Source organism: Antechinus flavipes, chromosome 1 (genome assembly GCF_016432865.1).
Source record: "Antechinus flavipes isolate AdamAnt ecotype Samford, QLD, Australia chromosome 1, AdamAnt_v2, whole genome shotgun sequence".
Lineage (NCBI taxonomy): Eukaryota > Metazoa > Chordata > Mammalia > Dasyuromorphia > Dasyuridae > Antechinus > Antechinus flavipes.
In genome coordinates, this window is record NC_067398.1 from 332,777,722 (window position 1) to 332,799,680 (window position 21,959).

At 36.6% G+C, this 21,959-nt stretch overlaps 1 protein-coding gene across 1 annotated transcript in view; it reads left to right on the plus strand.

Annotated features, from left to right (window-relative positions):
* Positions 1-5,539: 5,539 nt before the first annotated feature.
* Positions 5,540-21,959, plus strand: part of CREBBP (CREB binding protein) — a 164,088-nt gene continuing 147,668 nt past the window's right edge. The window contains exon 1 of the mRNA XM_051967730.1: positions 5,540-5,714. Coding sequence (XP_051823690.1) covers positions 5,630-5,714 — 85 coding nt within the window. The 5' untranslated portion in view covers positions 5,540-5,629. The remainder of the gene's footprint in view (positions 5,715-21,959) is intronic.

Here is a 21,959-nt window from a genome sequence, read left to right on the forward strand (position 1 = left end):
CTAGGGAGACAACAATATGTACATAGATAAATAAATATAAAACATACAAAGCAATTGAGGCAGAACATGCTAAGACCTCATATAGGAGGTAATACTTAAGCTGTTCCTTGAAGGGAGCTAGGGATTCCAAGAGTCGGAGGTGAGAGGGGAGAGCATTCCAGGCATGGAAGACAGCACAAAGCAACAAAGGGAGGAGATGGAATGTCAAGTATAGGGAAGAACAGGTATGCCAGTTTGGCTGGAACATAGAGCTCATAAGGGGGAGTATTGTGTAATCAGACTGGAAAGGTAGGTTGGAGTTGGATGTTGGGGAAGGGCTTTAAATGCCAAACAGAGTTTATATTTTATCCTAGAGTCAATAGGCAGCCACCAAAGCTTCTTGAGAAGTGACAAATACAGATCTGTGCTTTAAGAATATCAATTTACCAGCTGCATTGAGGATGGTTTGGAGAGGGGAAAGACTGGATGCAGGGACAATAATTAGGAGGCAATTGCAAGATTCCAGACATGAAATGTGGGGGGCTGAAATTAGGGTGAAAGCTATGTGAGTACAGAGAGGGGGACTGATATGACATACGTCATATTCTGTGCTATATAGTTTATAATTTATCAAAGTTTATATCTGGTTTCCCCTTCTCTACTGTGAGATTCTTAGCATCAAAAGCTGGAATTGGATTTGAAGTCTTTTTTTTTTGGTCTCTCTCTTAGCCTGCTGTAGATTGGACATATATTGAAAATATTTGTTGGCCCAATGGCTTCTTTTTTCTTAGCAAGGTGAAAAAATCATCATAGCACCTTGTTGATAGTGGAATGTCATGGGAAAATATTCAGTTGATATGGTTTGAATCCATTGTTATTTTGGTCCAAGGAAAGACATTTGCAAGAATATTCACCTGCTTTTCAAAGGCGAAGATTCTTTCAAGCCATAGATGCAGTACAACTCAAAAAATCAATGGAAATAAGTTCCCTGGCTTCACTCACAGTAGTTCTATAAGCCATACTGTTTACAAAGTACTTTCCTTAGGACAATTGCCAGAGGTAAATAGTGGGACAACAGCTTTGTATACCTATGGTATATAAAAGTATACAAACTACTTTGCTTCTAACAGCTCTCTTAGAGAGGAGCAAATATGATTACACCCATTTTAAAGAGTAGCATAGAATAGTGGATTGAGTAAAGGCCTCAGAGCCAGAAAGACCTGGGTTCAAATTCCCCCATGAGATACATACCGTCTTTGTGACTTTAAGATAGTTGTTTAACATCTTGGTCTTGTAGACCAGTGCTTCTTAAACTTTTTCCACTTGTGATTCCTTTTTGCCTGAGAAATTTTTACATGAGCCCGGGCATACAGGTATATAAAATAGGTATACATATCAAACATTTACTGATAATAAAACATAATTTCATGACTTCCCACATTCAGTTATGAGATCCCATATGGGATTGAGAACCACAGTTTAAGAAGCTGGGTTTTAGTTGCAGAGGTGTGGACTTCATTGTTCTTATCTGAAAATTCTTTTAAATGAAAGAACTCACAGGTGTAGACCCTATCCTTAGTCAAAGAAACAAAAATTCAGAGGCATGGTGAGTTAGTCATTCACACCCTTACTGGACATTAAGTCATACTTTGGTCTTCAGTTTGAATGCTCTATCAATCAATCAATGAATCAACAAACATTTATTGAGTATTTACTGGTGCCAGACATTTTATAGAGCCTCTACTTTCTCAGCTCCTACACACTTCTTAACCTTACATTTCAATGAATAAATGAATGGGAGAAAAAAAGACATTTATCAAGCACTTAATATGTGCCAGAGACTGGCCATGCAAATATAAATAAGCAAGTAAGACAAACCTGCCCACAGAGAACTTACATTCTAAGAGGGTGAAACAGCAATTAAGAGGAGCTAGAATTAGGAAGCAGAAGGAGGGGAGAGAATGGGTATAGTAATATGATTTGGAAATGACCAAGAAATGTTGTGATAACCTAGTTTCCAATCAAATAAGTGTAATTACATGACTTATGTGATAGGCTTATCAGAGTTTACCAGGAAAATGTTCTTTCCAAAGCCACCATTAATTTATTTCTAAATCCAATGGCTTTTTCTCAGTTTTCATAAGGTTGACAACCCTCTTCTTTTACATGTAGTCTCCTCCCTGAGTTTTTGTGACTCTGCTCTATTGTGGTTCTCTTCCATGGTTAGATTGCACCTTTCTACTCTCCTGTTATATAGTTATATAGTCAGTCAATAAGCATTTATCTATAGTTTCTATAGTTTCAGGCACTGTTCTTAAGCACTGAGTGTTCAAAGAAATGCAAAAGACAATCCTAGTCCTAGAGGTGCTCACAATCTAATGAGGGAGACACAACAAGCAAACATACATGCCAAATAGAAAAATAATCAATAGAGAGAAGGAACTAAAGAGGGATTGGGGAAGACTTCCAATAGAAGATGGGATTTTAGATGGGATTTGGAAGAAGGCAGGGAGCCAGTAAAAGGAGATGAGGTTCTTCATTTATCCCCCTATCCACTATAGCTGGTAATATCCTGGTGCAAAGTAAGCAGTTAGTAAAAGCTTGATTGATTTATTGATGTCTCACAGGCATATTAAACTTAACAGGTTCAAAACTGAATTAACTTTCTCCCTATTCACCTTCCCCCCCCCCCAATTTCTCTACTGAGGGTATCCACATCCCTCTAGTTACCCAGTTTTTCAAAGCCAAGCCTTTTCGATTCCAAAAAAGCAATACAACCAAAGAGCTTCAAACCACGTTTGAAGCCTAGGAATCATTTTCTTTGATTCCATCTCTCTTACCATTTCCCATCTCACCATATCAAATCATTTACCAAGCCTTGTTTATTTTTCCTTTAAAATAACTCTGGCATCTCTCCCTATGTCTTTCTCTCCTATTTGACATTACTGTTCTATTTCAGGCCCTCATTGATATTCTTAAAACTTTGATTTGCTTAATAAGCTCCAGTGGCTAACTAACCTATTTCCTCTAGGATAAAATACAAACTTCTTTGTTTGGCATTTAAGTGCTTCACATGTGGGTCCAGTCTAACTTTCCGGGATGATTTCACATGACTCTGTACCCTAATTCCTCATTTGTAACATTCTATCTTCTGTCTTTGAGCAAGCTATATTTCATACCTGGAAGGCTCTCCTTTTTCATCTCTGTCTCTAGGAACCCCTGGCATCCTTCATCTAAAGGACTACCTTCCACTTTTAAAAGATCTTTCCTGATTCCCTCAATTGTTAATCTCTTCTTTCTCATCACTTTGTATCTATTTTGCATGTATCCTTGCCTTCTCTGTGGACAAGTTGTATCTCCCTAGTGAGTCGTAAATTCATTGAGGATAAGAATTGTCTTACTCTTGTCCTTTGTATTCCCAGCACCATCACACTGCCTGGCACATAGTAATCTCTTTAAAAATGTTTGTTGAGTTGAACTTTTGCTTGTGCACCAGCCTCTTGGAGAAAGAAAAGTATCATATACTTGGTCAATAAAGCTGGGAGAGAAGCAAGGGGAGAGCACATAGGAGAGAGCAACAGCCCTACACTTGGCCCTCCTTTATAATCTTAAATTAGACCTAGTGAATAGAGAGAAGGAGCCCAGTGCAGTGGATTGAAAGCCAATTTGACTAAGAGTTCTCAGAAAGAATTCAGCCTGGGCCATTTATTTTCTGTGTAACCTTGGGAAGTCACTTATCATCTCAGTACCCCTTAAGCTACAGATGAGATCTGCATTTTTTGGAAGGAGTTTTTAAATTGAGAGCTCCCAACATGGATAAAATATCAGACCCTGATCCCTTCTCAATCTATCTCTCCCACCCCCAACTCGAGTATTCAGAAGCAAAGCATGCCGCAATTTCAAACTTAGAGGGCTTTGGGAACCTTGGCTCTACAGACCTGCTTAGAGAAGCCAGTCTACACAGTAGAGTGCCAGTAAAGCCAGGCCAACTATGACTATCTGCCCTGCAATTCACCTCTACTCCAAAATTTCAAAGTTTTTTGTTGCTTCTTTTTTCGAACCCTTGACAACTTTCTTCGAACAAAAGTCCCCACAGACCACGGGCAGGGCACGACTCATCCCTTTCTAGTCCATACCACTGGAAAAAAAAGAAAAACCCAAACCCTATCAAACTCAGCACAATTAATGGGGGAGGAGGAAGAGGTTGTAAATGCGATCTCGTCGGTCACTACGGCCGGCAGTATTAGTGACCAAGGCTCATCCTAGGTCACACACAGCGCGAGCATTAACACTTTAATAGGCTAGCGACGGGCTGCCCACTTTCCCCACTCCACCCCCTACCTCCCGGGTCCCACTTAGGGACCTACAGTAAGAGAAGAGAAAAAGGGATCTCGCAGACGCCCACGGGCCTTCACGTCTGTCCTTCGGCCCAGGGGCGGCGCTGTCCGCCACAATACGGCAGCACTACGCACTCCAGGCCGGTCGCTCGGCCCTTTCCGCCTGGGCGCGTTCGTATCTTTCCGGCCGCTCCCGGGTGCAGGTGGAGGGGGGCGGGGCGGGGGCCGTGCGTGGTGACGCTGCGGGGGGGGTGGCGGTGGTGGTGACGCACCAGCGTGCCCCGCCCCCTCCCCCTCCCGTTCAGGCTCTGGAAAAGAGAAGAAAAAAAACTTTCTTTTTTTTTTTAATTGAGGAATCAACAGCCGCCATCTTGTCGCGGACCCGATCGGGGCTTCGAGCGCGATCCACTCGGCCCCGCCGGTTCCGGGCCCCACAACCGCCCGCGCACCCCACTCCGCCCGCCCGGCCCGCTCCGCCCGGCCCTCGGCGCCAGCTCCGGCGGCCCCGCACGGCTCTCGGCTCGGCTTCCCGGAGCCGCGGCGGCGGCGGCGGCGGCGGCGGAACGGGGGTGGGGGGGGCAGCAGCGGCAGCGGCGGCGGCGGAGGCTCCGCTTCGCGCATTGTTTTTCCTCAAGGCGGCGGCGGCGGCGGCTCCAGCTCCTCAAACCGAGTAGGGGAGCGAACCCCGAAGCCCCCCTCCCACCGGGCGGGGAGAGAATTAATTAATTAAGTGGGGCGAGAAGGGGGGGGGAGGGAGGAGGACGAAGAGGAGGAGGAGGAGGAGGCAGGCGGGCGGGAGGCACCATGTTCCCCGGGACTGACTGAGCCGCCCCAGCCGGGCACCGTCGCTGCCAGCTGGGCCCCGGGGGGGCAGCTGGGCCACCTCGGCCCCCCCCTCCTTGGAGTGTCGCGCTCGGGAGGGCGGGGGGGAGTCCCGGGCCGCCGCCGCTGCCGCGGCGGGGAGGGGATGAGGGAGCCGCGGCCGGTAGCAGCAGCAGCAGCAGCAGCGGCGGCAGCGGCCGCGGCCGGGGGCGGGCGGTGAGCGCTGCGGGGCGCTGTTGCTGTGGCTGTGATTTCTCCACCGGCCCCCCACCTCACTGGCCTCCCTCCCCCCCCTCCGACCCCCATCTCACTCACATACACTCGGACACCATCCCCCCCCCCACCTCCCGCTCCCTCTCGGTGCCGGCCCGGCCGGGGCTGCCCTCCGAACCCCCCCCCCCCACCCCCCGCTCCGGATTGTCTCCTGATTGCCCCGGACCCTTCGCAGCTCCTACCCCCACCCGCGGGGCTGTTTTCGAGAGCCGGCTAAAATGGCTGAGAACTTGCTGGACGGACCGCCCAACCCCAAACGAGCCAAACTCAACTCGCCTGGGTTCTCCGCCAGTGACAATACAGGTGAGGACTGGGGGCCGTGGTGGGGAGGAGGGGGGGAGTTAGCTGTAATTAAGGGCGGAGGGAGATGGTTGAAAATGTAAAGGGTTGGAGTGCCGGAGGGGAAGGGGAGAGAAGTGAATCGGCTGGAAGCAAAGTGTCCTGGGAGTCTCAGAGGGTCGAGATGTAATATAGGTTTCAGGGAACTGGGAGAAGGCCCAGCCTGCAGTCAGGGTAGTAGGCTTAGTGTCCGTGGACCCTGTTTTGAATTACCTGTCACTTTCCACGCCAAAGGTGAGTAGCCATTTCAGATCACAGATAAGGAGGGGAGGGGGCTTCTCTCTGAAAAAGCTTTGGGATCTTATCTAGATGAATGGGATATTAGCGATGGCCGAGATGGTGGGTTTCCGAAGACAAGTGGTTAGGCATTGCAAAGGGATTCCACGTAAAATTGTTCCCATATCGCCACTAAACCTTCAATCACTCTAGTTCCACTCTTAGCTTGATCACCTTAAAAATTCTTACAAGTTTGAAGGGACTTAAGTGATTGGAAAAGCAGTAAAAAAGGTACTCTGATTCAGATTGATTTGCTAGGGTACAGACTTGCTCGGGTTTCTCGAAGCTAAATGACTTTTCCAAGGAGGAAAAAAAAAAGTAAGGTGCAGGGTGTTTATTTTGTGTGGTGATATCAGATGAGTGTATCTGCTGCGGAGTGTTGAAACGTGTGAGTGGCAGGACTGCATCTCGGTAAGGGAAAGAAATATCGAGGCTAAAAGATTGGTGACTAGAAATATTTTATGAATCTGCAGGACAGCAATAACATCAGTTCTAGTTTTTAGCGGATAGTCATATGCTTTTAAGTAATGAAATCCAGAAACTTTTTACATGATGCAGTCTATAATGATAACTTAATCTTTAAAAATACAATCTTGTTTCTGGGGATCATCTTAAATTACTTTGGAAACTATCCACTTAAATCTTTCTGCTGTCCCAAACCCGAAACTATAATAGTAATATATCATAAAAGTTACTATGTATTTGATTTAGTGTTTCTAACAATTAGGGATAGTTTTAAATAAACTTATGCAAGCCAAATGTCCAATTAAAAATTAAGCTTCACCTTTGACTGAACTTAATTTATGTCATTTTAAAAACAAAATGGCCATCTGTTTTTTAAAATTTTAAAATTCATTGTGATTCAGAATCTCTCTTAATGTAAAACCGTGCTTATTCATTAGGACAACTTCTTTGAAGACTTCCTTAGAAAATAACATCTGCAGGCATTTTTAAATGTCTTTACTTTTTGGGTTTGTGTGTTTGTGTGTTTGTTTTTTTTTTTTTTTTAATGTGCTCATTACCTTATTCCCTAGTGCAGATTTGAGAACTCTTCATATTTCCTCTTTTGAGAATCTGTCTTTGTATAGTAAAAATTTGTCTTGAAGTTATTAGTATGAGGTTATTCTTTCTCACATGAAACCTTTTCATCTCAGTAACATCCAAAAATCACTTTATAATGAATGAATCTAAATTGAATTACATTGCTGCTTCAATATTGACCCATAGATATGCACTCTGAAATGTAACAGTTTGAAAACACATGTATCTGATGTAACTTTTACACAACAGAAAAACAACTGCATACTTTGCAACAGAAACTTTAGCTTGCCTCTTTGTTTTTAAATAGTACCCCATGTCCCATTTTTCTTAAATAGCATATAAAATATTGATTATTACTATTATTGAAAAATGACAAATACTCTTTTGCACAGGTTCTTGAACAGTTAAAGAAAAAACACAAACCAGTGGGAGAAATGGTGCTGGTAATTAGTTAATAAAAATTTTGAGTTGATTGACTTGGAGTTTATTTTGATATTAAATCTTTATTTCCTTTGTGTTTTTTACCCCAATAAATATGAAAACCATAATTTAATCATTTCTTTTCAGCAAAGCAGAGTTTAGGTTACTTTGAAATTGTTTTATAAATCTGAAAATAAAATATTTTCCCCTTTCCTTTTAATTTTGGCATGTGAATATGAAGTCTTTAAGTGGATAAACAAAGGACCTCAAATTTTAGGATTCTGTATCCTCAAACTGAGTAACCTTAGTTGCAGACTGTTAATAGCAGCTTTTTGCATTGGTAATGCTTTAGTTTGTTTTAAGCTTTGTATAAAGAGACACAAACTGGTTATACAACTGCCATAAAGTGTTTTCCAGATATAAAAACCCAACTATTTCCAACTACATACTGCTAATCCCAACAAAGTTTCTTAGAAAAAGATTTACATTTTGTCAGTTTTTCTTCCTTTTTATGCTCAGCTCTAGGAACAAATGAGGGAGATTTTCATATTTCTGAGGATGAAAAAAGAAAATTCAGAACTCTTAACCTTTGTAAATATGTAATGCAGATATCCCAAATTTAATTCTATAGACAAACTTCTTTCTCAACCTTAGTTTAAACCTTAATCAACATCATTATATTATTTGTATAGGGGCCTATCTAAAGTGTTGTGACAAAGCAAATCAAATAGATACTGTCTATTGTAGCTGACAATTTGAGAGAGGTAATAATGAAATGGACAAGGATGTTGGGGAAATATCTTAAACAGATAAATTATAATGTGTGAAATACACCAGCTAAAGGGTGAATGTGTTTCCTGAGAAAGGGAAGTAAAATAAGTCATAGAGAGTATGGAATTAGAGAATACTGCTTACTGTCCTTAAAATTGGAGAAAGCTTCAGGGAGTCATAGGGAGAAACTGGGGCCAACTTGGAGTTAGGAGTGTTTAATAAGCTTTATGAGTATTAGACATTGAACACTTGAATTTGGAAGAATAGTGAGTAAATTGAGTCTGAAAAGAACCTAAAAACATGGCAAGTGGGAGGACTATTACTGGAATAATCATTAAGCTTGAAATCAAAGATCCTAGCTCTTAATTCTTAGATTTACTGTCTATGTGCCAGTGTGTATGTCATTTCACCTTTGAGACCTAAGAAGTGTTGAAGGTTGATTCATGTTCTGACATTCTGAGAGAAGGAAATAAGCTATTCAGGAGAACTTTTACAGTGACTCTGAATATAGAGTAATCCTGACCCACTCCCACTGTCATATTAGTTTTTAATATCCCTCTTAATGCAGAATCAGATCTAATATTTGAGCAGCATGCTACCATCAACTAGCATTTCCTAAAGGATTACTAAGTGTAAAGCATTGCGCCAGGTTCTGTAGATACAAAGAAGCTTAAGATTCTCTTATTCAGCAAGCAGCTCACTTTGTTTACAAGCATGGATGAGGGGACATACAAAGGTAAAACTAGGAGACAATCTATGGCAAGGACCAAATGAAAAATGTGCTCATTTGTTTTAAAAAAAAAAAAAAAAAGACAAAGTATTTACAATATACAAGGACTTTCTAGATAGCAGGTGATTTTTAAAAAGTTTAGCCTCAATTGCCCTTGTTCTCATAGAATTTATAGTCTAGAAAGGGGTAAAACATACCATAAGTGTGTTTTATATAAGGGCATTAGAAAGTTGTAAAACTTAAGTTCTGTCTTAAAGGCAGTGCTATAGTGTACTAGTATTTTGGGTGGGGAGAGAAGACGAGTAAAGCACTCTGGTCATACACCTGTTATCCCTGCTTTAGCCCCATAATCAAGAAGTTGGTAATGAAGGCTTTCTGGAGGAAGTAGGACTGGAACAAAGTTTTGAAGGTAGAAGTTCTAATTAATTATGTAGTGACAAAAGGAGGGAGAGCTGCAGGAAGTACAAGAAGCTTCCAAATTATATGTTGAAGAATTATTTAGCTTTAAGGAGGCAACATGACATAATGTAAAGAGTTCTGGATTTGGTATTAGAGGATCTGGATTTGTATCCTGGTTCTGACATTTACTACTTGTGGGACCTTGGGCAAGCTATTTAACTTAAGAGTCTCAGTTTCCTCATCTGTAAAATAAATAGTTGGACAAGATGTCCTTTAAAGATTCCTTCCAGCTTTAAATTAATGATCTTAAAAATCTACATGTTTTGTAGCATATTTTATTAGGCTTTATATTTTCATTCTTCCAAAACTTGGACCTACTCTTAAAGGAGTATGGAACTTAGACTAACTTATACTGTTGTGGAAGCAGCATATGTAGTGTCTTTTTTTTCAAAAGTAGATTTTGAAGGAAGAGTTCTAAGAAAGGAAAAAAAAAAAGATCGATGTGATGGGAGTAGAGTTTTAAATAGTTTTTCTCCTAGGTCCCAAAGTACCAAATAGGAGTACTTGACTTTTTGCCATAGCTTTAAAGTTGTTTATAAATAGAATTTTTATATACTAATTTGACAGGTGGAGGGAGGCATTTCCAAAAGGTAAAAGAACATGGTGTGAAGGGAAAGACATAGAGGTTTGAGGGTGCATGGCAAGTTTGAGGAGCAAAGGGGAGGGAGGCATATTTGACTAAATCAGTTTCTTAACCTTTATTGTGCCAAGATACTCTTTCTGTTTGGTGAAGCCTACAGACTCCTCAGAATAATGCCTTTAAATGCGTTAAAGTAAAATACATAGGATTGCAAAGGAAGTTATAGGAAATAGTTTGCAAAATATATTGTCAAAAGAATAAAAAAGATTTTCTTGCAAACAAGGTTAAGAATCCCTGAACTAAACAATGAGGGTGGATAGAAACGATAGCATGAGTCAAACTCTGAAAATTAAGGTAGCACCTGATTTTAAGAAAGGCCTTGAATGCCAGGTAATGAAGTTGAAACTTAAGTAGTGAATAGTCGGGAGGCATGGAATGTTTTGATTTTATAGGTAGATGGGCCATTTTATTTTCTCTAAAGAGTTCAGAATGTTGATTGACACAGTACCTTTATTATAGATTTTTAGATTCAGTCTGGAAGTAACATAAACAGTTTAAGAATCGATGTGGAGGTGTCTGATCTTTACATTTTTCACAGGATTGTGTCCTCCCTGGATTGTATAGATTACATACTATATATAGATTGGGAAGCACATTGGAGTAGAAGATGCTGACTTCATATATGTTCCTGACAACCATGGCTTTCACTGTATTGATGAACTTCTTGATGGCCTTGATCTTGAATTAAACATGGCTGAAACACTTTATTGAAGATTTTTGAATAAAAGAAAGATTAGTCTGATAGCAGTATGAAATTTGGAGGAGAAATTGATGAGGGAAAAAACTTATTATGCTATTTTAGCTGTCTAGGATGGTTGTAATGGAATGAGGAATAGTAAGGTGAGGTGACAATGGGAATAGAAAGGAAATGATAGATTCCTGAGGTGGAATTAATAGAATTTGGTAATTAATTGCAAGTTAGAAGGGAGGGGACAAATAAGAATAATCTCAAAGTTAAGAAGATGGGAAACATGAGATTGGTGCTGTAGAGAAAATGTAAGTTGCAGGGAGGAACAGGGATAGTAGAGGTATAATCAGAATTTTTGGATGTAATTGAGTTTGAGGTACTGATAGATCATCCATGTGAAGAGGGTCTGAAGGCAGGACAGGACGGAGGAAAAAGAGATGAAAAGTTCATGAAATTAAAAAATAAATGGACCTGAAAGATGCAGTTTCAACATGAGTTAAAAGTATATAATTCTCTTAAAGTGTTTGAAGGACTATCAGGTGGAAGAAGGATTAGATTTGTTTTATTTGGCTCCAGGGCAGTACTAGAAGCAAGCAGTAGAAATTTTGTAGAGGTAGATTAAAATTCAGTATAAGGGAATGTTTCAAGAAGGAGCACCTTTTTCCATCACTAGAGAGCTTTAAATGCCACTTATCAGAGGTATGGTCCTGTATGAGTTGAGTTGGTATTGATTACTTCCCAATTGGGAGCTATATAGATATATTCAAATAAATTTGTGATCTCATTTTAAGAGTTTCTTCCAGCGATTGCTGACTGTACCTGGGCCTCCTATATGACTCATTGTTCTCCCAAAAGTTTACCACAAGTAATCTACGCAACTTAAAACAAGAATGTATGGGTAGAGTGCTCTGGTCTTCTACTTATCATCTCTCATTCTTTGTTTTATTCTTACTATAGGGCTAAACCATTCCCATCTTATTTCATCAAATTCCTTGGATATATCCTTTATTCACATTCTTTGGAGTTCCTAGTTATAGGTTGAATCTTGCTCACATACCTCATTGAGCCTGACCATTTTCCTCTCTGTGAAGATTGTCTTTGGTTGATAGGTGTATTTGATATTTTAGGTTGATGCCATAAAGTAACACTAGTGAAGTGTTTTTATTTGAAAGATGGGCCATTATTTGAAACTTATAAGAAGTTTGGAAGTCAGTGTATGTAAACACAAAACAATATCGTACTTGGAAGACATCAACAAAGTAAATGGAATAATATCTGTGGAGGAAAGTCGTATGTACCTAGATTATCACAAGGAATTCCCAAAGAAAGGGAATAAAGAATACAACCAAAGAATTTGATGGATCAATCATGGGCCATTTTCTGATAGCCTTAAACCTATTGATTTTCACATTCTGATAGTCTCTTTAGAAGTGTATTTAATTGAGATTTGTTAGAATTTTTTCAGACTACTAAATAGGCTTTTCTTAAAATTTAGAATTAGTTTCTATCTAGAAGAGTATTAGTTTACATTTTGAAAAGACAGATTTTAATTTCATAGATTAAATAGAGGTTTGAGAGAGTCAAACTTACATATATAAAGCACAAACTTACATATATAAATGGAACATACTTCTTGTACTTAAATTATTTTTAATCTGTATATTTCTTAAACACAATTGAAACATAATCAAAAAATATTCAGTGGTTAACTATCAGCCTTTTTCCCAAGTATTGTAAAAACAGTATTCATGTATCATGAACTTTTGTGTGGACTTGTCAGTGGTAATGGTAATTTTCTTTTGGAATATGTTTGAAACAACAAGTAGTTAAAATAGTTTGATCAACTATTTTGTTGATCAACAACTATTTTGTTATGGAACCATATATTGAATTGGGTTTACTGTAGTCACTATTACTAGCACAGAGTTTTTCCTAGTGATGCATTCTGGGAGAGTCCATTAGAGTTTAAATATTAAGAGAAGTAGTTAATCAGATAATTAAAATTTCTGAGTTCTATCATAGCATTCTGAAGTCCCTAATGAACAATATAGCATTTCATATATAGTGTATAGAATCATAGAGTTTTTGAATTGAAAAGGAACTTAGAAATTTCATCCATTTCCTTTATTTTATAAATAAATAAATTAACATTTGAAGATGAGATTTGCCCAGGATCAGTTAGTTAATAGTGGTGGAACTAGTTTAACTGAACCTTCTGAGTTCTAGGCCTTAAGGTCTTCCCGTTGAATCAGCATGCTGGTCTACACTTTAAAAAACATTTTCTTTTATAACGTGGTATTCTCTCTGGCTCCATATATCTCTACTACTATAAAACTTTCATTTGTAACAAATTAATAGTTAAGGAAATGAAAAAAATCATCGGCAAACTTTGCAAATAGCAAGGTTCACTATCAGTTCTCAAGTCATTTCTAGATACTGCATTGGTTGGTTTTGAATTCTTATTGTAGTAGTAGTAAATTGTATTGGCCTTCATCAGTTATACAGACCTTATTTCTCTAAGTTCTTTGTATTTGTCATGAGAGTATATGTGGTAATGATGTGGTAGAGGATCATGGAAGGTTTTATGGAGAAGATGACACCTGTTCTGAGCTCTGAAGAATGATAATGATTCTGAGAGCAGGAAGGGAGAAACACTTTCCACTCGTGGGGTAGGAAGGAAGAGGCATAAGAAATAGTTTGTAAAGGTGGAGGAACAAGTAGTATTTTGGTTTAGTTGGAACCAAAATGGAAGTAATGAAATAAGCCTGAAAAAGTGTGTTGAAGACAATGTTGAGAGTCTTGAATGCCAGGATGAGGATTTTGATTTTATCTTAGAGTCAGTTAGGGAACCATTAAAGATTTTTGAGCTGTGAAGTGATAGACTTCTTTGCTTTAGGATCATGTTGGCAGTGTTTTGGAAGATGGATTGAAGAGAGGAGAGGCAAAGCAGGGAGACCGATTTAAAAGGCTGTGGGCAATAGTTGAGATGAGGAATGTGTTAAAGACCTGAAGTGGGGTGGGTAGTTCTTATGAGAGTACAGAGGAGGGCAGATGAAATTATAGAGGTAAAATCTATAAAAACTTGATCTTAAATTGATTATGAGGAGTGACAGAGAAAGGGGAGAGAGAGCCTCTTAAATACATGGAACTATCAAAAGAAAGAAAAAGTGTGGACAAGATATTTTTAACATGTTTAGTTCCATTCTCAGATATGTCTTGACTAGTTCATCTTATCTTTTAGGCATCTGAGTTTTTCCTTAGTTTTTGTACCCTGAGACTGAAATGTTCTTTTCATACCAGTTTGCCCATTCTTTTTCTCAAAATTGAAATCTTGATTTTTCCAGGAGAGGAAATAAAACAATTTCGTTTAATAACCTAAGCTAGTGTTTAAAAAGTGTCAGATGTAGAAAATGTCTAAGTCACTCATTCAACATTTAAATTAACCTTTTTGTTTATCTCCAATAGACAGAGGCAATAAGTAGCTGCTTACTTCTTCCATAAATAATTATTGTTAACTCTAAATTTGAAAAAGCAAAATTCCTTTTGAGCTCCAAGATAAAAAGTTGCACTACTCTCTTCTCTAACATTATCGTATAGAGGGACATTGATGTGATTAGATGTGGCTGCTGCTTTTCAGTTACAATGTTTGACTATAGGTCAAAGAAAGAATATTGTATTTGGAGTTAAAAGACCTTTATCAAATCAGAAGACTAGGCTTTTAATATCAACATTGCACACTTCCTCTAGCATCCTGGGCAAGTCACTTCAACTCTTTGGGCTGTATTGTCTTTATTTGTAAAATGAAGGTATTAGATAATCTCTGAGGTTTCTTACTCTAAATATAAAATTCTTTAAAGTTATGGGAGATTTGAGAGGGCTGTCTTCTTACTTTGAGAGGTAACCGTTTTCACATTTGGAAATAACAAACAAAACTTTTGTATCAATGCAAAATCTGTCAACTAGTATATCTAGTTTTGTCAGTTGGAGACAAAAAGAAACAATCTGATTTCACTTTTTACATGACAACCCTTCAAGTATTTTGAGGTAGGAAGAAGTGAAGTGTAATGTTTTCTCCAAAATGTTTGGTCTTTTCTCTAGACCAAATCCCCTAGTTTCCCCTACAGCATGATTTTAATAAGTCCTCTCCCATTCTCCATAGTTTTGATTGTTTTTCTTTGAATGTAGACCATATGCACTTTGGCCTTCCTAAATGCAGCTTCCACATTTAAGATATAATATCTAAATCTGAATACTGAGAGACTTTCATCTCCCTTAATTGTTCAATCAATGGAAATTTATTAGTGATTACTCTGTGCCTGACACTGCACTAGATTCTGGGGTTAAAAGACAAAAAAGGAAACAGTTTTTACCTTGAGGAGCTTACATTCTCTTTAGGAAAAAAGCATTGTACACTTGTAAGTAAATATATGCCTAAAATAAATTGAAGATAGTTTTGGTGGAGTGAGGGACAAATAATGAGGCTGAGGAAATCCCAAAAGATCTCATGTAGGAGATGACATTAGACTTGAGCTTTGAAAGAAACTGGGATTCTGGGAAGGCAAGATGAAGAGGTATATACTGTATTCCAGACATGAGGAATAGAGGTAGGAAGCTGGATTGTTATTGTTTATTCTTTATTCTCAAAGGAGGACCATGGCATCACAGAAATGATGCCTTGACTTGCAAGTGAATTGGATTAGAGTGATGTGGGAGAGCTGTGCATTGTTACCAGCCTCACTTTCTTCAGAGCCATCTTGCCTTCTGGGTCCAGTGGCAAGATAATAGATCAGGACAACTGGAGATGGTCCTTGAAGATGGATCCTTTTTAGTAGGAAATATCAAGAAGATAAATTGGCTAAATGGAAGACAGTGTGAGTGAGTAATGCAAAAGAAGTTTGAGATTTTGTATGGATACTAAAGATAACAGGGAGTCATTAAAGCTTATTGAATAGGGTAGTGACATGTTCAGAACTATGGTTTAGATTATTGTTATAATTCACCTGACAATGGCTACTGGATGAGTGAAGATAGAAGGCAAAGAATAGAGATTTAAAAGTGTTTTAAAAGGATAGTAGTTTAAGAAGAGTTTATTAGGTCTTTTGATTGCCATGCTGATTTTTTAAAAAAATACTGAATTTTCAGTCTATGTGAGATCTTTTAATGCACAATATTGTTTAGCCGTGGATCCCTTATTTTGTGTGTTTTTTTTTAATTCAGGAGTAACCCTTTATATTTATCCCTTTACATTTCATCAGTTTGATGCAAGATTAAATAGTGAAAAATACATTTAACTTTATTAAGTAACATTTCCTTTTTCTTATGTGTTTGGCAAAGTTGCTTTTATGTGAATATCTCTTAAATCATTCCTCAGTACAACTTCACCATGTTTTTACACAATAATTATACCCCATAGCAGTTGCATGGAAGTCAAATCATACTGTAAATTCATCAGGAAAGTTCACCAAAAGAACAATATAATTATTTACTCCTGCAATATTTAGCTCTTATTTATTTAGTACTTCACTTAGACCTACTTGTTGAGGTACAGTAGGAGGCAATATAATTGTTATTGTTGTTATTTTAACTCAGAGGAATTTAAAGCTCAGTTAGTTTAAATGACTTCCTCAACTAGAATAGGTTACCAAGGGCAATTTGTGCTACTTTCCTTATGAGTCCAGATGTTTGTGAAAACTTATTATTTTAGGAGTATTTTATGTTGATCTGTGGCTTTTCAAAGACTTCTTTTGTGCAATATAAGTTATTTCCTACCAATTAATTGTTTTCTTTTTAAAAAAAAAGTTATTCTTCCCATTTTTTAATTTTTTATTTCCAATAACTTTCTTTTACCTCTTAATGGAAACTTTATGAATAAATAAGAATACATATAGACGAACAGGTAGCTGAATGGAATGCTTGCAAATGTATGCTTCATTCTCCTCTAGTTTGAATCTCTACCACTATAAAATTTTTTATTTATATTATAAATTACATTTATTATATATTTATATTATATTTGTTTAATAAATGTTTTTTGAAACATGGAATCTTTTTTTTTTCCTGAATAAAACCTTTTTGGGATATATGCTCAGTTATTCCCTGATTTAAAGAGTATGTATAGGTTAGTGGGTTTTTTTTTTTTTTTAACTAAAATTCCAAGCTGTTTTCCAGAACAGTTGGACAAGTTAATAGCTCCAATAGTACATCAATGTTGCCTGTATTCCCGCATTCTCTTTAAGCTGTTTTCATTTTTTGTCATTTTATCAATCTAATGGCTGTAAGGAAGAACTTCAGAATAGTTTACATTTCTATTTTATTTATATTCAAGGTTGGGAATATTATTTCACATTGTTGTTGATAATTTTCAAAAGAAATGTAAACTACTTGTTTATCTCTACCCACTTTTTTTTTTTAATTTTTATTTAATAATTACTTTATATTGACAGAATCCATGCCAGGGTAATTTTTTTTTTTTTTACAACATTATCCTTTGCACTCGTTTCTGTTCCAATTTTTTTTCCCTCCCTCCCTCCACCCCCTCCCCTAGATGGCAAGCAGTCCTTTATATGTTGGATATGTTGCAGTATATCCTAGATACAATATATGTTTGCAGAACCGAACAGTTCTCTTGTTGCATAGGGAGAATTGGATTCAGAAGTTATAAATAACGCGGGAAGAAAAACAAAAATGCAGATAGTTCACATTCGTTTCCCAGTGTTCTTTCTTTGGGTGTAGCTGCTTTTGTCCGTCATTTATCAATTGAAACTCAGTTAGGTCTCTTTGTCAAAGAAATCCACTTCCATCAAAATATGTCCTCATACAATATCGTTGTCGAAGTGTATAATGATCTCCTGGTTCTGCTCATTTCACTTAGCATCAGTTCATGTAAGTCTCGCCAGTCCTCTCTGTATTCATCCTGCTGGTCATTTCTTACAGTCTACCCACTTTTCTATAGGGAAATAGTCCTTGTTTTTGTATATTTGTATTAATTTCCTATTTAATTTTGTAAGTAAGATCTTTATGTGAGATATTTGTGACAAACATTTTCCCCCAGTTAATAGTTTCTTTTCTAGTCCTCCATGCATTGATTTTGTTTGTGGTAAAAAAAACTTTAGAATTTTATGTTATCAAAATGGTCTGTTTTAGGTTTTATAATCTCATGGTAAGAATTCTTGCCCTACCCCTAGCTGAATAAGATGCTGCCTTCCATTCTATTTTTTTTTTAAGTGATTATCCTTTTATATTTGGGCCTTATATCCATTTGTAGCTTAAAGTAGTACTTGGTTTTATTTTTTGGCCTAAACCTAATTTCTTCCAAACCACTTTCCTGTTTCCTCATTAGTTTTTGTCAAATAGTAGAGGGTCCTTTACCTGAGAGTTGGTGTCCTAGTGTTTACTGAGTAGTAGATTACTGTAACAAGTCTTCTGGGTCTTTTTTGCCTACTCTGCTCAGTTTTTCTCATTTTTTACTATCAAATGCTTTTTGATGATTACTTCTCTTTAATATACTTTGAACTGTGATAATGCTATGACTTCCTATTTATTATTTCTCTTAAAAATTTTTTTACCTTTTATTTTTCTAAATGAATTTTTTGTTCAGTTCAATACAATAAACTTTTAGTTTAGTTAGATGGTAATTATGTATTTGAACTTTAGTGTCACCAGTCAGTCATAAGCAATGACGATCTCTTTTTTAAAATCTATTTCTATAAAGAATGTTTCATAGTTGTATTTATCCTGACTTTAAATATGTTTTGTAAATTTGGTGTTTTTTTCCTTGCAGTCAGATGATCATACCCATGTTTGTCTTGTAAACTTTTATGAAACCTCAATTAAACACAGTTTAATTTATTTAAGTTAGAAAGACTATGTGGTTATTGCATGTGTAAGAAAATAGCAAAATACCAAATATATTCAATTTGTTTTTTAATGACATTTAATCAAGTTGAATGATAATAAGCAACCAACATAAAAAGCTTGAAATAATTATGATTTTTCACAAAGAAGGAGTTGAGGAAATTTTGGGGAGAAAGAATCTTATGAATATGTATCATTTGAAGTTCCTGTTTAAAGGAATCCTTTTTGGTTGTCTTCTATTATGATGTAAATGTATACCATTATACATAGTGGTTTGCAAACTTGAAAATTCATATTTTTTGAAAGCATATATTATCTTGATTAAAAGTAGCAATTTATAAGTTCTAAAATTTAAGCATTCTTGTCTAAACACTTGAATCTATATTAATACTTTGGCCACATATATAGTTCATAGAAAAACATGAGATTGTAAAAGTGAATATAGGAAATTAGTACAGAGTGCCTATTAATTCAGTGTAAGAATCCAGTGAGAGAGGTGAGATTGAACTGTGATATCTATTATTTTGGCATATATGAATTGTTTTTAAAAATGTATTCTGTATTCAAATTCATTTCTCATAATTGTTCAGCTACAAATGACCAGAAAAGGTTACCCATTTAGCTGCCTACTAAAAACATAAATATTGTGAAGTTATTCATTTATTTCTATATAGATCCTAGCAGAACTTTATTTGAACCATTTGGGGAGAAAGTAAGGTAAATGAGTTAAATGAAAAGTAAGTCAGATTCCTTAATGTATAAAATATGCTATGTAATTAATATGAGACCTAATTTGTTGCTATTGAATAATACACAAGTTTCAATTTATTAATAGTCATGTGAATTCATTGTATTCAACCTGTTTTTCTCTTGGCCCCAATTTCTAACACTAATTTTTTTTCTCCAAAGTATCAATTACTTAAAGATCCAGCAAGAAACTTAAACTCCTGTTTAAAAGTACTTCTGTGTGCTTCTGTCATAATATACATGGATAAATTTGTATCTTCATATGTTATTTTTTTAAAAAAAACTGATACATTTATTTCTTTCCTTGTTAAAAGGCAGCTGTAGATTCCTAGTTGGCACAACGGATAGAGTAGTGGGATCTAGAGTCAGAAGAATCTGAGTTTAAATTCTGCCCTAGACACTTTAGTGATGTGACTGGGCAAGTAATTTAACCTGTGCCTTAGTTTCTTCATTTGTAAGTACCTACTTTCCAAAGTTGTAAGGATCAAATTAAACAATATTTGTAAAGTGCTTTGAAAACCTCATAGCATTAGTGGTAGCTATTATTAGTTGATGGATATTGGCATTAAAAGACTTAAATAATGCTGACTAATAGTTACTGGGAAATTATTTTCATGATCATATGAAGATAACTTATTTAAATTTCTCATTTAGAAAACGTAGTAGCCTTTTATTACATACCAAATTCACATAAATATTTGTTGAATTGAAAATCCTGTATATGAGCTTCTAGATCTTCCACCTTTATAGAAACTTAATATCATGTAACAATCTACTTCAAACAACACTACTTGCTCTTACTCATGCTTAATTTGCTTGTTCCCATTTTGGTAATTTTGCACGTCATTTCTCATTTTCTTTCTCCTTGTTAATCTGCTTTTTATCTTAAAAACAGTTGTCATCATGAGTTTCCTTTATTACCCCATTGCTGATTATTGTATCTTTCTCTAGCATTTACATATTATGTTAATTTCAGTTTGTTTCTGTATTTCTTTTGTGTGCTTTCAAATACATCTGTCCCGTTTTCTTATTAAGAGTTTCTTTGTTTACTTCATTTGTATCTGTTCCCTTTGTTCCCATTAATATAGGTACCAAAATTATTGATTGACAAATAGTTTTGTCAGTGTAACAACAACTGCTCAGTAAATTGGAGGAAGTCTTTCCTTTTCCTCGGTGTAAGTGAATGTATTGTATGACTTAAGACTAAAGGCCCAGTCTTAGTTAAAACTTCTGATGTCTCTGACAAATGTATTTATTAGGTTGAACCAACATTTGGATAATAGTTCTATGTCTTCTAGATAGAGGAAAAATCTCATTAATTTGTAGTAATAGAGATTACCCTGATCTAAATTAGTGAAAAGTGTTCATTATAAATTTTTTTAGAAATCTGTGTTTTTCCTAATACTGATAAATTCATATCAGCATGTTGGAGAAATGCTTTGGTATTGTTAAAATGAATGAAGAATTATTAAAGTCATCAGATATTAAAAGTAGGCAATATCTAGAGATCATCTCTAGTGCAACTCTAATGAATAAACAGACTCAGAGAGCTAAATAGTTATTAGTGGCAGAGTTGAGAATAAGAGTCTGCGTCTCCTTATTGACTCCTAGAAACAGATAACTTATAATTTTATAGAATTACTTGAGTCATTGAGAGGTTAAGTTATATGTTTTACAAGGGGCTTTTATTAAGATAACCTTGTGAGTAAATATAACAAATGGTTATTTCCATTTGACAGAGCAGGGAACAATAATAGTCATAATATACTAATACATAGAATTCAACATACTTTATCTACATTTTCTCATTTGAGCCCTACAGAAATTCTGTGAGGTAGGTACTCCCAATATTTTCATCCTCATTTTAAAGATGAGGAAACTAAACTTGAGAATTAATTGAATTTGTCACAGAGATGAGATTTGAATTCAGATTTATTTTGACTGAAGATGTAGGAACACATAACTCTCTACTGCATTTCTGCTCAGATTTTCTTCTGGTAGAATCTGAGCTCTTACTTAGTGTAGGAATTGTTTCATTGCTTACATTTACATCCTTAGTCCTTCCTACTCAATGCTAGGTACAAAGTAGGTGATTACTAAATGTTGCCTATAATCACAAATTTAGTAAATGTCAGAATCAGGAATTGAACTGCGATTCTTTTACATGAAGTCCAGGACACTTTCATTCTTTCCACCCCTGAAATAAAATATTAATATTAAAAATTTAAAACACTAACAAGGAACATCTCTATACACATAGCAGAAGAATTCATATTTCATATTGCGTACTTTAAAACAAAATAGTATATAATTAATTCCATATTACTTTAAAAATTGTACTCAAATTCCTTTCATGAAACATGTTCCAACAGCCTTTTTTTCCCCCATCACTATTGCCCGGGCCACATCTTACTCCTCCCCCCAAGAGAAAACCTTTGTTAACAAGTGAGTGTAGTTAAGTAAAATGAATCCCCATGGTGGCTACTTCCAAAAATGAATGTCTTTGTACCTTGTTTCCATCACCTCTTTGTCAGGGGGTAGGTAACAGTGAGTAATCTGGAGAAATAATTAGTGCTTTGATCA